Raw genomic sequence first — 18,132 nt, 5'->3', positions numbered from 1 at the left:
CTGGGCAGGAGCCCCACTTGGGGCTCAATCCCAGGACCCCGGGATCATGACCTGAGCTGAAGGCAGAAGCTTAACTGACTGAGCCACCTGGGTGCCCCTAAAGGGGCCCTTTTAAAATTCAGTACTCAGGTGTTTATTTTAAAAAAACAGTAAATGGTGGCAAAAAAATGTGTTCATTTTTTCAAAAGCCCTTCATCTTTCCATACCACGTATAATGAGAATGATGACTTAAAAATAACGACTCAAGTCTTTGAGTTAATATTTGCTCTGATTTTTTCCCACCAGAGAATTGTTTTGGTGAATAATATCCTTGGTCTTTCATATTTGCCAGGTACTGATCTTTCACTAATGATGAGAATATTTAAAAAAAAAAAAAAAGGCTAACAACAAATGTTTTGATTCCCAATTAAATGTACTCTGTACTAAGAGATGAAAATCAGGGACCTCTAGGTATGTATAACCCCAAATCAGTTGTACATGCCTTTGGAATGAATTTTTTACTTTTCTATGAATCTAGTTCAAGTACGGAGTTAGAATCTTTCAACTAAACAAGTGGAGTAACACTGAAGCCTCAAGAGAGAATCTTGGTCCACTTCATTCATTGCTTCAGACTTAGAGCAGCAAGGCTACCCCTCTCTGAACTCCCTTTCTAGAACACACCTTTCGTGGAGTGAGATGAAGGAGAAAGATGGTAGGAATTAACTAATTTGTTGAAAAGGCTTCTCTGGGTAGCTGCGACAGGGGCAAAAAGAAAAGGTAGTACTCATTACTGGATGGAAATGTGGATCTGGGACATAGTAAATGAACTTCTTAACTTTCACATTTTTAATGTCCAGCTCCTGCTATGATGCATTCAGATTAAAACACACACACACACACACACACACATACACACAAGAAAAGCAGTGAGAATATCAACAGAGGATTTAAAAGTCATCTGTCATTTCCCTGTGGAAAAATAGTAGTGATATTTTTGCATTCCTGTGGAACTCTCTTCAGCAGAAAAATGAGGAATGAGTGTTATCTTTGATTGCATAATTGATATTTGTCTTATCTACTCTTTTTGTTGTTTGTGAAGTATCCAGAGGCTAGAAACAAGGTCTTAATTGACTTTCACACATGGAGTTCTCACTCAAAATTATAGCCACCATTTATTAAATGCCTACTATGTGCTAGGTACATGGTAGGCACTTTAAATATGTTATTCTAGAATATCTCAAAGATTTAAAAAATTCTGAATTATTCTACAAAGTTCCAATACCTAATGCTGATGAGCCTCATTGTCAGTCACAGTATTGTATGTGCTCTGACACATATAAGCAGTAATTGCTAGTAAGCTTCTTCACATTTCTCATCCTACTACATTAAAGAACAACCCAAATTAGTCCTATTTTTTAAAGATTTTATTTATTATTTATTATTTATTTATTTGAGAGAGAAAAAGAGCACGAACAGGGGGGAGGGGCGGAGGGAGAAGAAGGTAGAGAAGCAGATTCTCCAATGAGCAGGGAGCCCGACATAGGGCTCAATCCCAGGACCCCGAGATCATGACCTAAGCTGAAGACAAACACCCGACTGAGCTAACCAGGTAGTTTTTTAAAAAGCTAAGTTTTAACTGTCATGCTTTGCCACCTTTGGTAACTTCTGAAAATATTTTTCTATTGATCGTTTTCAAGAACAAAAGCAAAACACTGGAAACAAAAATTTACTGGGAAAGAACAAATTGGTGAGATAAGATAGTTATTTTCAGATAGAAAACATTGATGTATGGTATCCATGAAAAACCACCGTATTAATGAAAACTGATTCTGAATTTCAAATAGAAAAAAACTAGTAACAGACATTTCCTACATATTTATTAATGCTTTAATAGAAAGATCAAAGACATGAAGTATAGGGGCATTTGAAATACTTTCATATGCAAATTTAGAACACAGTTTTGTTTTCTAGAGGTATTAAACATAATGCTTTTCAATGTATGAATCACCTGACTTGTATAATGAGGACATTTATATTAAATCTGGTAACTTCTGGACATCAAAATTAGGATGCTATGGACACCAACCTAGGTTTAAGAACCTTTCAGCTCTATCCTCTTTTATTCTGGAAAATACTACTAAAATCCCTGTGATATGGCCTTTAAATGAGACACTTCTTCTTGTCATTCCTTCTTTACCATAATTATTTATTCATTCATGTATTCAACCTTTAATATATATAATGTATGGTAAATAACATAGATGTAAAGAGGAAAAAGAAACAGCCCCCTTTTTTCAGTTATCTTACATTGCAAGAGTCAGATAATTTTTTTAAAAGATTGGTTTATTTATTTTGAGAGAGAGAGAGTGCACAGAGGGGATGGGAGCAGAGGGAGAGCATCCTTGAGCAGACTCCCCTCTGAGAGCAAAGCCTGACACAGGGCTGGATCCCACAACCCTGAGACCATGACCTGAGCCAAAATCAACAGTCAGCTTAGCCACCAAGGCACCCCAGGAATCAGATAATTTGAACACAATGCGATATTCTATAACCAGGGATAGAGTTATGTACAGGAGCTTTGGGAGTATAGAGAAGGAAGCTCTTAACCACTAAAGTGATGTAGGAACATGAAAAAATAGGAGCTAACCACTGGATGTGGGTGGGCAGGGCAGGAAGAAGGGCTTGGAGCATTTCAGGCCAAAGAATACAACCTGTCCAGGTGGGGTGAGGACCATCAGATTCTAGAAATGACAAGTAAGGCTGAAGCAAAGGGTTGTTGGAATGCACACAAGACTGACCTGTGAGTAGAAAGGTAATCAGGATCACATCATGAAGGCTCATGGTGAGGAGTCTAAACAAATGGCCAACTGAAGAGTTTAGAAGTGCCAGGCAACATCGCTAGGGCCTGGGTTTCGAAAGCTCCTTTTGGCTGCCATGTGGAAGACAGCACCTCACACGCACCAGCAGGAATCTGCTGTGGGAGTCTGGGTATGAAATAATGAAGACCTGAGCAAAATTAGTCGTTGTGGAATAGTCAGGGGGAGACAGACTCAGGAGGTACTTGGAAGACAGGATCAACAAACTGATTGACACACTGATAGGGGAGGATGAGAGGGAAGGAATAGAGGAACCTCCCAGATGTCTAGACAGGGTAGGTGTATCCTGGTGTCATTAGCTGACACTGTAGTCTCAGAAGAAGGAGAAGCAGAGTCAGGGGAAGATAATGAATCTTATTTGTGATATATTGAATTTGAGGTGTCTGGGAGATACACAAGTGGAGAATTCTAAGTCCCATTAAAACCCTGTGAGTCCTCAGGCATTGAAAGATTGTATCTCCTGCCCAATCCCAGCAGTTAAACCAGAAACAACCCAAAACCATACAGCAAGTACCAGGAAGGCCAAAAATGTTTTATTTTTTTCTAATAAGGACTTTTCAAAAAACATTACCAAAATATAGATTTCAAAAAATATGTTATATATATATATTTATTTCTCTAAAATTTATATTTTTATAAATGTGCTTACCTATATAAATATATTCATATCTTACTTTTTTTTCTGCCTCTGCTTGGCACAAGACAGAGACATGTGCATAAACAGACTGCCTGTTGGGTACTCCAGCCTGGGAGATGACGGGGACAGTGGTCAATCCTACTTCTTTCTCTACAGCTTCCCATGTGCTGAAGAATTCATATATCTGCCCCCAGCAAATGTACGTAGGGTTTTACACTAACATAAGCCTATAGAAATCAAACAGAAAAGGACAGTTCATAGGCATCTGAATAAATCTAGTTCAGAGCTTTTATGCCAACTCTTACTTTCCTTTTTTTTTTTTTTTAATTTTGAGAGAAAAAGAGCAGAGGGCAGAGCAGAGGGAGAGTGAGATAATCTCCAGTAGATTCCATGCTGAGCTCAGAGCCCAAAGTGGGGCTTGATCTCATGACCCTGAGATCACAACCTGAGCCAAAAACCAAGGGTCGGATGCTTAACTGACTGAGCCACCCAGGTACTGCTCTATTTTCTTTTTTTCTTTTCTTTCTTTTTTTTTTTTTTTACTGCTCTATTTTCTTATTTGATATGTTCCCTGCACGTCCATGTCTGCCTGTCCATTAAGTAAATAGCACACATTTACCCATGTCAGAGTTTCTCAATTTTTAAAAAATATTCATTTATTTATTTTAGAGAGAGAGAGAGCATGCACGAGCAGAGGGCAGGGCAGACAATCTCAAGCAGACTCCCCACTGGGTGGAGAGCCTGACTAGGGACTCGATGCGTGACCCTGAGATCATGCATGACCTGAGCTGAAACCAAGAGCCAGACACTTAACCGACTGTCACCCAGGTGCCCCTCAAATGGCTTTTATGAGAAACCCCTGGTGGGTTTATTCAACTAGATTGTTGGGCCCCACTCCCAGGGGTTCTGAGTCACTAGATCTGGGATGGGGCCAGAGAATGTACTGTTCTAACAGGTGATCCTGCTGCTGCTAGTTCAGTGCAATCTGATAAGCGAATTTTTTTTCACAGTTGAAGCAATTAGAGGAGAACTGAGACAAGAAATTAATTTTTAAAATTCACCAAAATAGACAAAAGGAAGAACTTGCTGAAAGCAGGGTGTGTTCATGATGAAAGCATCATCAGGGTAACTGGGGTGGGATGGGATCTTGCTTTTGAATAAAATATGAGATTATTTGCCATGACATTCCACTTTATTTTAGCCTAAAAAGTCTACTTTGATTCAAAATGCAGTTGATGATAAAAAGGACAAAGCAACTAATTCTGCATTTCCAGACATCGGAAATAGCTGTCACATGTACTTGCATAGAACAAGAATGATCTTTTGAGAGAATAAAAGTAACTTGAGTTTATAGTTCTTAGTCAAGAAGCTGTCTTTAGTTGCTTGATTTCTGAATTTTTGCAAACGACATGCCCTTCTTTGAGCAAACGCCAATTTTCCCACCCAGTAAACAATCTTCATTGGCTACTTTGGCCACTATTATCTTGTAAAAATAATCCTAATAGGCAGGAATTTTAAAATTGCAAGAAAGCAGGGAATAAATCATATTTGAAAAGAGAAATGTATATGGCAAGGTTTAGAAACAGATTGGTAATATTTCAAATTTTTAAAAAGATATTTTCAGTTGAATAGAATTTAGAATTTTTATACAACCTTAGTATGACCCAGGCAACTCCCAACTTAGAAATGAGCTCTGTCTAGAAGTGTTAAATTACTGTACACCGGAAACTAACATAACACTGCACATTAACTAATTAGAAAGAAAATAAAAACTTGAAAAAAAAATAAAAACCTTCCTGGGAAGTCATTTGTTTAGAAGTTGGAACCATTTCCAAATAACATTATTATACTTATGACATTCTTATTTAAGGTTGCTAAGGGGTTTTATGTGCAAATGCAAAGAAAATTTACAAAATCCTCAAGATAACTGAAATACCAGATCGTTGTGCAGAAAAGGTAGAAAAAAATCATTTATTTTTTATTATTTTTTTAGATTTTTAAATTTTTTTTTTTTATTTATGATAGTCAGAGAGAGAGAGACAGAGAGAGAGAGAGAGAGAGAGAGAGGCAGAGACACAGGCAGAGGGAGAAGCAGGCTCCATGCAGGGAGCTGGACACGGGCCTCGATCCAGGGTCTCCAGGATCACGCCCTGGGCTGAAGGCAGGCGCTCAACCACTGAGCCACCCAGGGATTCCCCCCAAAATGTCATTTATAAAATAAACTTTCTATTTGTTGGAATGTCAAAGAAAGTACTCAATGGAACAGGGTGTCTTCATTCCTAGCTGTGTGGTCTTGAGCAAATCATTTATCTTTTCCCAGCCTCAGTTTTGTGGATTGTAAGTGGTAGCCTTGGTTGAGAGCATTAGAAACAACGTTTAACTTATAATGTCGGCTGAGAGCATTGGAAACAATGTGTATCAACCCCCCTCTCCCAGTTGGATACACTGATGCTGTCAGTACAGTAGATCCCCCTTATCCAAGGGGGATATGACATCCCAAGACCCCAGTGGATGCCTGAGACTGTGGATAGTACCTAACCCTATACTTACTATATTTTCCCCTATACACATATACATATGATAATGTTTAATTTATGAATTAGATTCAGTGAGAGATTAACAATAAGAATAGTAAAGTAGAATAATCATAACATAATGTAGGGGCACCTGGGTGGCTCAGTCGGCTCAGCATCTGCCTTCAGCTCAGGTCCCGGTCTCAGGGTCCTGGGATCCACTCCGAGTGGAATCAGGCTCCCTGCTCGGTGGGAAGACTGCTTCTCCCTCTCCCTTTGCTCCTCCTCCCTGCTCATTCTTTCTCTCTCGAATACATGAATAAAATCTTTTCAAAAGCAATATACTGTAATAAAGGTTATGAAAATGTGGTCTCTCTCTCAAGATATCTGGTTGTACTGTACTCACTCTTCTTGTGATGGTGGGAGATAGTCAAATGCCCATGTGATAAGATGAAGTGGGGCGAATGATTCTGATGTTGTGACACTGCATTGGGCTGCTACTGACCTTAAGATTCGTCAGAAGGAGGATCATTTGCTTCCAGATCAGTGTTGACTGTGGGGTAATTAAGCCTCAGAGAGCAAAGCTGCAGATGAAGGAGACTAGTACACCACTTATTACACTTTTATTAACCACCCATTCTTTACCGGGAAGAACTCTAGCAGGTTTCCTATTATTCCATTTAATCATCAAAATGATCCTAGGAGGTAGGTATAGCTATTTTCATTGTTGTAAGTAGGAAAAAGAAAAGGGAAAAGGTTTACATTTTTAATATTAAAAACTAGTACCTAAGGAAAAAAGATACATTTAACTAGAGGAGGGTGATAACCCTGGAATTAACTGTATCATATTTATAACTATTATCTCACTGATTCTTGCAGCTACTCCGTGAGATTGGAGTGACTATTTTTTCCATTTTATAAGTATTCTGATAATCAGCACATTTCAGAGTCTAATCTATAGTAGGTAATACGGCTTGAAGACTCATGTGGAAGAGACACAGGTTGATACAATATTGGTGGCCCTTACAAAGCAACGGTTTCAGTGTAGGATAATATGGTCAAGGGATAGAATAGCCTATAGAAGGGGGTCGTGGGAAAGTAATAAGAAAGGTCAGCTGTAATCCGTTGATTGAATGTACCACATGTTCTGAAAACAGATGGGTGTAATCTAGGGAACTTCTGGATTTGATGGATGTAAAAATTGCAAATGCTTTATCATTCTGTACTCAAAGATCAGCTATAAATTTCTTGGTTCCTAAGGAAATTGTTATTTATAAATAAATAGTCTCAGGGATCCCTGAATGGCTCAGCAGTTTAGTGCCTGCCTTCAGCCCAGGGCATGATCCTGGGGTCCAGGGATCAAGTCCTGCATCGGGCTCCCTGCATGGAGCCTGCTTCTCCCTCTGCCTGTGTCTCTGCCTCTCTCTGCGTGTGTGTCTGTCATGAATAAATAAATTTAAAAATCTTATAAAATAAAATATTAAAAGAAATAAAATGTTTTCATTTAATGAAAAAATAAAACATCAGGGATTTTCAGACAATTTACCAACCGAACCCTAGCACTTGTTAGGCATTAGGCCAGGTACTGGAAATATAAAGATAATAAGAATGTTCTTGCACTGCAGGCCTTCACTTCCTCATGAGAAGACATCGGTAAACTGCCAATTACAACACAAGGAGATTAGCACCATGAGGGAGGCATGAATCTACAGCTGTGAGAGATAGTCCTGGAAAGGCAGGATTCATCCTTCATCTGGCCTGACTTCCAAAGTGTTTGCTTTTTACTTGAATCAAAATGATTAAAAAAAACTTTTTTTTTTGTTCCTGCAGACCCCTTACCCAGCCTCCCCTAATGTTGACATCAAAACTAAGAAATTCACACTGTCACAGAACTGTAGTGGTGTGTCTCCTTTGTCTGTAGTCTGATGGTTTCTCAGTCTTTCCTGTTTTTGTTTTGTTTTGTTTTGTTTTAGGACCTTGACAACTTTTGAAGATACATAATGAGGTGAAGGATTTGGGGAAGCATACCACATAAGGGATGTGCCCTTTTCACTGCATGCTGACAGCAGGTACAGGTCATTAATAGTTCTCACTACTGGTGATATTAACTTGGACCACTTGTTTTACATTATGTCCGCCAGGTTATTCTACTGTAAGGTGTTGTTTTTCCTTTTGTAATTAAATATTTAAGGAACCTGTGATGTTTTCATTGAAGAAATTATCCAGATCTTTTTTTTCCCCTTGAAAACAGTCTTATTGATGGCACATTGTGTGGTCAAAGCTATGGTATTAGAGGCTTAGAAATGAGACTGTATTTATATGAAGAGCAACCAAGTATAAGGTCCATGTATCTATCCCCTAAATGAATGTTCTGTTAAAGTCTTCAAACCCCCATTTTCCAGGGGGAAAGAAACTATGAAAGAGACAAGTGAAGCATATCTATTGATGATTGGGACGTACATATAGTGTGTATCATTGAGGGTCTCTCAATTCCTGTTTACGACATCACTTGAATTCAGGCAATCACTAATCTAAAGCTGGGAGCACAGATACTCCCAAATTTGAATTTGTAATAGGTACGAAAGGCATTTTTTTTCCCCCTGGGGCTGCCCTAAATTAAGAGGAAAATATTTCTCTGGAAAATCCTGTGATGCGACACTGGTCTTAGAGGTAGGTATAAAGACAGATTTATTAGTGATGAACTCTTACACTATAAAAATATTCAAAGAAAAAAATATTCAGGGTCCTGGGATCAAGTCCCTACAGGGAGCCTGCTTCTCCCTCTGCCTATGTCTCTGCCTCTCTTTGTCTCATGAATAAATAAAATCTTTTTTTTTTAAAGAAATATTCAAAGGAGAACAGGTATGAAAGTCTGCTTGCCTGTGTTTTTGCAGAACTAGCCTTGCAAAGCTAAAGATATATCAACACTTTCCCATGACAGACAATACTCAGGTGATAGAGAAACAAGAATTCTCTACAAAACTTTGGTTCACAAATCTGGCTAATATTACCAAATTCAATCATACCGTATATCCTATTTGAGAAAAGTTTTGGAAACACAGGGAAAATATTAACAGTAGTGATCCCCTGGGGAAATTTTTGGCGTCTTTTAGTTTTTCATTTATAGTTCTGTACTATTGGATTTTTTTTTATTGACTTTGATCAGGTCTTAGTCTAAACTGAGAATTAGGAAAAAATTTAAAATATTTATTCATGAGAGACAGAAAGAGAGAGGCAGAGACACAGGTAGAGGGAGAAACAAGCTCCATGCAGGAAGCCTGATGCTGGACTTGATCCCGGGTCTCCAGAATCACACCCTGGGCTGGAGGCAGCGCTAAACCACTGAGCCACCCGGGCTGCCCTAAAATCCTATATTTAGTAAATAGTAAGGCTTGCTGTAAGTGAAATGAAGGTCAGAACACAGTAAATTAGTCTCAATAGGGGTTACTGACATATCCAAAGACATTGATAAAGGGAATTGTTCTACGACAAAAGCTTGAGAAAGTGATTCTAAGTTTATGTGGGACTCAGTGGGTGCCCGAGTATGTGGTTGGTTATTTAGCCACTACCTAGATTTTTCCATTTAGAAGTTTATAGTTTAACAAAGCGAGGGTTTGAGAAGCCCTTTGTTGTTCATTTAGATTTTGCATTATTTAGAATCTTGCCCCAAATTTTAAAATTAGAGAAAGGGGTGCATGATCAAATTATTTTTCTGTTCTGTGAAAAGTAATAAACACCTATTAACAGGAAGAGTATCTCACTGAACATTTCCAAGTTTTTTTTTTTTTTTTTTTTTACATAATTATTTCCTATAAACCGGAGAACCTATTTATGGAAAAGCCAAAGGGGAAAGTGCCTTAAAAAATATTACAGATATTAAATAGGGGGTCGGTGAGGTTTACCCAGGCCTCACCTAAGAGCAAAAATTCCAATGCCTCTTCAGAGGATTAGGTTCCCCCCAAACACCTGGGCCCCTCCTCCCCACTTCGCACTCAGAAGAATGAAGGCCTGTATTCCCTCCCGGACTCTGAGTGAGCCGGTCAGTGTGTGTAACTCCACTAGTAACACAGAATCCTGGCAAATTAAATGGTAGGTAAACACGGGAACAGGATACAGAACAAGTAAACACGAACAGGATACAGCTTTCTTGCAAAAAAAAAAAAAAATTAAGCCAATATTTAACAAATGTTACCCCTGATGAAACACATTTCATCAGTTGGCCTTTCAGACATTTTTTTAACATTTTTCTGTTTAAGAAAATAACCTACATTAAGCGTCTTAGGAGTAAACAGGGTCGGGATCCCTGGGTGGCGCAGCGGTTTGGCACCTGCCTTTGGCCCAGGGCGCGATCCTGGAGACCCAGGATCGAATCCCACATCAGGCTCCCGGTGCATGGAGCCTGCTTCTCCCTCTGCCTGTGTCTCTGCCTCTCTCTCTCTCTCTCTGTGACTATCATAAATAAATAAAAATTAAAAAAAAAAAAAAAAAGGAGTAAACAGGGTCAGCTTTGCAAAGATACTTTTGTTGCTATGCTGGAGCAACATGTTTGTGCACATTTATTACAGTTAAGTTCCAGGTACAACAGGGCTTGCAACGGATTTCTTAGAGACCTTTTTTCCTTTTTCCTTAGAGAACTTTTGCATATGTGCTGCCGAAGCGAGCACTCTTAGAGACCTTTGGAAGCGTATCCTGGGTTCGAAACGGGGCTGGCTCCACAGATAATGGTGCGTGTGGCGGTAAAAGTTGAAAGAGTAATTCTAGAAATGCCCAGGGAAACAGCTGTTAATAATTCCCCCGTAGCCCCTGTGGGCTTTTTGTCGTTTAGTGGAAGCTTCAGAAAGTCGCGCCAGGTGTGTTTCTCACTTCCACCGCCTTCCCTCCCGGAGTCCACCTGTCTCCGCCTTTCCCCTCGCGCTCGCGGTATTTCCGTCCCGCGAGGGCCGAGGCCGGTGCGCATGGGCGCGTGGGCTCTCCGGCGGGCGCGGCCCCGCGCGACCCCCGCCGCACCTGTGCGCGGCCCCCCGTGACCCCCCCGTGCACCTGTGCGCGGCCCCCCGTGACCCCCCCGTGCACCTGTGCGCGGCCCCGAGTGATCCCCACGTCGCACCTGTGCGCGGCCCCGCCGCACCTGTGCGCAGCCCAGCGCGAACCCCGCTGCACCAGTGCGCGGCCCCGCGTGCCCCCCAGCCGCACCTGTGCGCGGCCCCCCGTGACCCTCGCCGCACCTGTGCGCGGCCCCCACCGCACCTGTGCGCGGCCCCGCGCGACCCCCGCCGCACCTGTGCGCGGCCCCCCGTGACCCCCCCGTGCACCTGTGCGCGGCCCCCCGTGACCCCCCCGTGCACCTGTGCGCGGCCCCGAGTGATCCCCACGTCGCACCTGTGCGCGGCCCCGCCGCACCTGTGCGCAGCCCAGCGCGAACCCCGCTGCACCAGTGCGCGGCCCCGCGTGCCCCCCAGCCGCACCTGTGCGCGGCCCCCCGTGACCCTCGCCGCACCTGTGCGCGGCCCCCACCGCACCTGTGCGCGGCCCCGCGCGACCCCCGCCGCACCTGTGCGCGGCTCCCTGTGACCCCCGGCGCACCTGTGCGCGGCCCCGCGCGACCCCCGGCGCACCTGTGCGCGGCCCCGCGCGACCCCCGCCGCACCTGTGCGCGGCCCCGCCCCGCGGCGCCCCCGAGGTCGCGGCCCGCGTGCGAGGCGAGCGCCGCGGGCCGGCAGGGGAGGGGCCGCCCCGGCCTTCCGAACCCGGCGGCCCGCTCGTCACGTGACTGGACGGCGGCGGCGGCGGCGGCAGCGGCAGCAGCGCCGCTCGCCGGGCGGGCTCAGTTCCGCTCGCGCGGGAGCCGAGCGCGGAGGGCGGGGGAGGGCCCTGCGGCCGCCGCGGTCGCCCAGCGGCTCCCGGAGCGCGCGGCGCGTCCCCCCGGCCCGGCCGGGCCGCTCCATGCCGCTCGGCGGCGGAAGTGCGGCGGGGGGCGGCGGCGGCGGCGGCGGCTCGGAGCGCGGGAGGCCGCGGCCCGGGCCCCTGCGGCACTAGCTCCGGGCGCCGCGCCCCAGCGGCCGCCGCAGCCTGCATGCCCCGCGCTGCGCCTCGTCGGGCCCCGCCGCCGCCTCCCGCTCGCACGCGCCGCCGCCGGGCGCCGGAGTAATATGCTCACTCGGGTGAAGTCCGCCGTGGCCAATTTCATGGGCGGCATCATGGCTGGCAGCTCGGGCTCCGAGCACGGCGGCGGCGGCGGCGGCTCGGACCTGCCGCTGCGCTTCCCCTACGGGCGGCCGGAGTTCCTGGGGCTGTCTCAGGACGAGGTGGAGTGCAGCGCCGACCACATCGCCCGCCCCATCCTCATCCTCAAGGAGACCCGGCGGCTGCCCTGGGCCACCGGCTACGCAGAGTGAGTGCGGCGACCCCGGCGGCGCCCTCCCCGCGCGGCTGCAGCCCCCCGGCCCCCTCCCCCTCCCACCCCTCCCCGGCCCCGGGGCCCTCCGGGGGCCGCCGGCGTCCAGGCCGCGGCGGGGGCCTCGCTACGCACCCGGGCAATTCCGCTCCTTGCCCCCGCCCCCGCCCCAAGGACGCGGCGGCTCCGGCCGACCGTGGGAACGCCGGGGTCGCAGCGGCCCGCGGGCCCCGGGGCTGTGCCGCTGGGAGGAAAGTGCGTAGGACAGCCCTGCTCAAGTTCGGAGCGCGGCGGCGACTCTGGTCCCCGCGCCCACCCCACCCCCACCCCAGCATCCGCGCCTCCGCGTGAAGTTTGTGGGGTCGAGCCGGGAGGAGCCGTCGCGGCGCTTGGGGCTGGGGGGGGGGCGTGGGGCGCGTCCGCGCGCGGGGGCGCACCTTTCAGAAGGGCGCGGGGTCCCTAACTCAGCCTCGGCCGCCTGGCGTCTCCCTGGGCGGGTAGCAACCCCAGCGCGGTCCGCAGGCGCCAGTCCTCTAACCCCCCAGCCCCCGGGCAGGGGGAACCTATTTCAGGGCTCTAACGGCAGCGTTTTGGTAATCAGCTTTGGCGATTAAGCGAGCGTTGGAGTGATTTACTATTTCAGGAAGTGACTCGGTTGGGTTGACGACCTGGGGAGGAATGGGGGGACGGAGGGAGGATTTTAACACCCCCCCCCCCCCCCAGCTACTCCTCCATTGACTATTAAGGAGCATCTTACGAATGGTAGGGTCGGTGGTAATTTTCGCCCTACGCCGCGTTACCAAACTGGGACATTCTGAGGGTGGGATTCAGGGGACGCGAGATCGGGCTTGATCACCGCCCGGCGGCCGCCCCAGCGCACGCCCGCCGCGCGCCCCGCACACCTGGCGGTTCTCCTCCGGCCGCTCGGCCCGCGGGTCTGGGCCCGCCCCCGGCCCTGAGCGGCCTCGCTCGCTGATTGGCCGGCCCGGGAGCCAATCCCCGCTCCGGACGCCGCGGCGCCGCGAGGCTGACCCGGGCCTGGAGGCCCGGATCCCCGGGGCCCGTGTGCTCCCCGGAGCGCGGGTTCGGGCCCCCGGCCCGGTGGGCGCGCTCCCCAGGCCCTCCCTTCCCCCTCTCTGACCACGTCTCCGTGGGTTTTCATAGAGATCGCGAGTTAAGTGGGGCTGGGCGACGGGCGTGGGAAAAATGGGGAGAAAACACGTGAGAAGGCTGGGTGCTTGGCAGCGAGAATTAACCGCAGGACCCGCGCGGCCGAGACTCCGGTGCGGGGCGCGGGGTGCGAAGTTGAAGCTGGACTTCAGGAGACCGGCCGGCCGCTGCGGGGAGAAAGTGCCTGCCCCAGACACAGCATGCACCGGTTCTTGGATGAAACTGTTAAAACAATTTTTGTTTAAAAGCTCATTTAGACGCATTGGAAGCAAAAACAGCTGGGAGGTCTACTCAGATTGCGTAGGTGGGGGCCCTTGTGCCTGCCAAAAGAACCCCGAACTACCTGGCTAGTTGTCACCTGGGTGGGCTTCCCAGGCCAGGGGCACCTGTCCGAGGGGCAGAATGACAAGCGGACAAATGGTGAGAAAGTTCTGGGAAGTAGGAAGGAAGATGTTAAAACACGTGTGGAAGCTACATGGGTGCAAGGAAAGGAGGGCCTCAAACAGGAAGAAAAGGAAAGAGGACTAAAACAAGCAGTTTCAGAATGTTTGGATCCTTTGGCAGGCACATGATGTGCCAAGGACTGTAAAAAAAAAAAAAAAAAAAATCTATATATAGGAATCTGAAATGAGACCGGTAGCTGGGATAGATGGGACTCAGGGGCTCTATCTCCTCCTAGGTGGGCCTCCATTTCCTTATCTCTAAGAAGTTCACCTTTTTCTAGGCCCCGACATGGGAAATGTTCAACTTGAAGGTTACAAAGGCCACTGTAAAATGTTTAATTTTAAAAATTAGTTATAAAAGTAGTACATGATGGGGGAAACAAAGGCAAAAGAAAAAAATGTCCTTGCTGCCCACAGCCCATTGTTAAGTCCTTGAAACAGGCAGAGTGACCTTCCTCTAGAAACTCAACTGCCTCCATGTCAACACTTTCCTAAGGGCAAGAGGCAATGGTAGGCCATCCTCCCAGGATCCTGTATGTCTACTTTAACTTAAAGGAATTTCCAAAGAAATTTTTATTAATCTCTACTCCCCAATATCTACGTTGGCAATCATCCCCCAAGCGTATGGCCCCCTGATGTAGATCTAAAGGTTCTCATGACTAAGGTTTTATCAGACAGTAATGAATGACTTTTATCTAATGAAAGCTAGCCCCCCTCAAGGTCCTGGAAACCTTGCTTCCAACATTCTTTAGAGATTTACTCTAACCCCCTCCCAACTTGAAAGTATATAATCGCCACACCTCACAACCCCAGTGCAGCTTTAATAAAACCACCTTTTTGCACCCAAGATGTTTCTTTTTTTTTTTTTTTTTTTAAAGATTTTATTTACTTATTCATGAGAGGCAGAGAGAGAGAGAGAGGCAGAGACACAGGCAGAGGGAGAAGCAGGCTCCATGCAGGGAGCCCGACGTGGGACTTGATCCCAGGTCTCCAGGATCAGGCCCTGGGCCGAAGGCCGCCCTAAACCACTGAACCACCTGGGCTGCCCCCAAGATGTTTCAAGAATTCTTCATTGGCCATCAGTTCTGGAACCCAGCATTTCCTACATCAGTATATACTTGTGAATTCAAGCAAAGACCTGTACGTATATAAATGGAGGCACCCACCTCCCCCAACACACACATACTCCCTAGGGGTAACGACTGTAATGTAGTGTTTGGTGTGTGTGCCTTTCGAGACTTATTTGGATGCACTTATAAATATGTATCATGGTTTTTTTTTTTTTTCTCCTCAAGATAGGCTCTTACTAAGTATGTAATTCTATGGCATTTTCAGAAAACACTATGTCTTGGACTTTATTCCAAGTCAATACATATAGAATTACCTCATTCTTTAAAAATATACTTAGTACTAATAAGAGCTAACAAAGTTGGTGCTTACTGTTTAGTGCTTTTACTTTGTCCAGATTTGTATCCCATTTGATTCTCACAACAACCCTTTAAAGTAGGCAGCAACATTTGCATTTGCTATAAAATAGAATGTGTATATTAAAAATAGGATACAGAGGCACTGAATGGTTAAGCAACTTTCCTAGAGTCCTGCCACCTTAGCAGGGTCTGTATTTGAACCCAAGCATGATTCCAGAGCCCACACCACCAAACTGCCTTCTTACAGTGTAATAAATTATGGTGCATTCGTCTGCACCCAGGATGAACCCCCGATGTTGTCCTGCCACCACCCTCTGTCAGATGTACTGTACCGCTTCCTCAAACCTTGAACTATACTTACTCTTCCTGCAAAAACACATCCTGAATGGTCAAAATGGCTGAAATAGGGAAGGGGAGAGAAGGAACCTTGGGGCTAGGATCAGAGGCTGCTGCTAATCCTGCCCTTTGCCTACAGTATCTCCTGGAAGGAGGAATTCCCTTTGTTTTAGAAGGTACCTGAGAGGGGTGGAATTGGTGGGAAGATTGCTCAGGGTGTGGGGATAAGGAGGATTTTAGCAAGTTAAGGAGAATCAGAAGTGGTTTGCTTACTTTTCTGGAAAGTGAGCTACTTTCTGTGCCTTCCCCAGAGGAAGAATTGGCATCATTTGGTGAATGAGGACTTAGAAGGGAGTTGAACTCTGGTGCTGACCTTTTGGGTGACAGAAAAATTAAGGAGAAAAATTTTTTTTTTTAGCCTCTTATTGTTAATCCTTTTCAAAGAGAGATTCTTTATAGGTTATAGACCTGGAGAGAATTAGCCTAAGCTTGTAAGAATGGAGGATCCAGAAACTGAAGACCCTCCACTCATTAATTCCGAATTTATTGGCATTGTGCTGAGTAGAATTTCCTGGCTCCTCAAAAAGCTTTCTTTTGTGGCTGAGAGTTTAAGGGCCATCTGCTAGGTTGTAAGGTTCTGTAAAGCATTACAGTTATAGATAACATCCACAGGGCTAAAAAGCTTTAAAAAAAAACAAAAACAAACCTGCATTAGCAAGCTTTATCTTTTAGTTTGGCTTTGAAATTGTGGACTTAGACTGTTAGGACTGTTCAGAGAGAGGTCATGGAAAACAACAGTCTGACCCAGAGACCCCACAGGGCAGCTACTTCCTTTGTCTCTCCACAACTGTAAATACCCGCAAATGTTCCCTGTGCTTCAGGGACCTGGGAGTTGGTTCAGTTTTTATTGGGTTGGGAGCCCATTTGACCTCTTGCCCGGTTTCTCCAACCTTTCTCTCACCAGTAGTCAGCTGGACTTAGAGATACAAGTAGATGTGGAGTTTGTGCCCAAAACGGGAGTGGTGGAAAATACCAGAGAACATGTAATAGTCCGTAGGAAAGCATCATACTCACATTCTTGTCAGTGAAAAATTTTTGCCTGTGCAGAAAGAAGTAATTACAGCAGAATTTTTCTTAGGTTATTGCTATAACTATATGATTCTTTTTTTCCCCTAGTACTTTTCTTATGAACGTGACCAGACATGGGTACAAAAAGTTACCTTTATGTTCTTTGTGTCTCACAAATTTCAAAATTGTGGTGAAATAACCTTGTTTACATCCAACAAATAGCCCACAAGTATTTAGATTTGTTCTACAATCTGTAGACTGTTCTGTCTCCCCAGCTATTGGCATTAACAATTACCAATAAATCACATCGGTTAGCTGTGCAGTTGTGATGACAGAGAAACCACTATTTCTCTCTTGACCCAAAGCTCAGAAATCCTCTGGCCTTTCTTTTTCCCTTCTAAGCTCCTGGAGCACACTTGCCCCTCTTGCACCTCTTAGCAGAGCTCCTGCCTGGGAACTTCCTGTTTAACTTTTGCAACAGAAGAATCTTGAGTTCTCCACTTCTTGTATAAAGATAAAAAGAAATGAATTGTGGAAGGAGGTGTCCCGTTTCACAAACTTCTCCATAGCATTTATTTGCAGGTGACTTAAAGTTCAAATACATGTATATATGCAGACACACACTTATATAGACGTATACACACCACATTTTCTTTATCCATTTATCCTTCAGTGGGCACTTGGATTGTTTCCATGTCTTGACTACTGTAAAAATGCTGCAATGAACATGAGGGCACAGGTATCTTTGAGTTAGTGTTTTCGTTTCCTTTGGATAGATACCTAGAAGTGAAATTGCTGGATTATATGGTAGTTGGATTTTAATCTTTTGAGGAACCTCCTACTATTTCCCATAACGTCCAAATTTACATTCCCACCAACAGTGCACAAGAGTTCCCCCTTTTCCCCCACATTCTAACTAATGCTTGTTATTTCTTGTTCTTTTGGTAATAGCCATTCTAACAGGTGTAAGTTGATATCTCATTGTGGTTTTAGTTTGCATATCCCTGAGGATTAGCGATGGTGGGTACTTTTTCACATTCCTGTTGGCTAGCTGTGTGTCTTCTTTGGAAAAGTCTATTCAGATTTGCTGCCCATTTAAAATATCAGACTTTTTTTTTCAGTTGGATGAGTTTTTTTTTTTTAATCTGTTTATTTTGGATATTGACACCTTATCCGGGATATGGTTTGTAAATATTTTCCTCCATTCAGTAGGTTGCCTTTTTATTTTACTGATGGTTTCCTTTGCTGTGCAGAAGCTTTTTAATTTGTATAGTCTCACTTGATTGTTT

At 45.6% G+C, this 18,132-nt stretch overlaps 1 protein-coding gene and 2 long non-coding RNA genes across 5 annotated transcripts in view; 2 read left to right on the top strand and 1 right to left on the bottom strand.

Moving 5' to 3' along the window:
• Positions 1–6,382, bottom strand: part of LOC140642127 (uncharacterized) — a 57,229-nt gene extending 50,847 nt beyond the window's left edge. Inside the window, exon 1 of the long non-coding RNA XR_012038680.1 lies at positions 6,160–6,382. This is a non-coding gene — a long non-coding RNA (uncharacterized lncRNA). The remainder of the gene's footprint in view (positions 1–6,159) is intronic.
• LOC140642126 (uncharacterized) overlaps positions 1–10,771 on the top strand; it is a 34,255-nt gene extending 23,484 nt beyond the window's left edge. Inside the window, exons 4-5 of the long non-coding RNA XR_012038679.1 lie at positions 7,979–8,074; positions 10,636–10,771. This is a non-coding gene — a long non-coding RNA (uncharacterized lncRNA). The remainder of the gene's footprint in view (positions 1–7,978; positions 8,075–10,635) is intronic.
• Positions 10,772–12,090: 1,319 nt separating this feature from the next.
• The window catches only part of PPM1H (protein phosphatase, Mg2+/Mn2+ dependent 1H), a 253,772-nt gene continuing 247,730 nt past the window's right edge, over positions 12,091–18,132 (top strand). The window contains exon 1 of one of the 3 annotated variants that reach the window (XM_072843063.1): positions 12,091–12,396. In XM_072843063.1, the coding sequence (XP_072699164.1) occupies positions 12,155–12,396 (242 nt within the window). In that variant the 5' untranslated portion in view covers positions 12,091–12,154. The remainder of the gene's footprint in view (positions 12,397–18,132) is intronic. The other 2 variants (XM_072843064.1, XM_072843062.1) reach the window with 2 other exon arrangements.

Source organism: Canis lupus, chromosome 11 (assembly GCF_048164855.1).
Source record: "Canis lupus baileyi chromosome 11, mCanLup2.hap1, whole genome shotgun sequence".
NCBI classification, from domain to species: domain Eukaryota; kingdom Metazoa; phylum Chordata; class Mammalia; order Carnivora; family Canidae; genus Canis; species Canis lupus.
The sequence above is the reverse complement of the archived record's forward strand: the minus strand, read 5'-3'. Positions and strand labels throughout refer to the sequence as shown.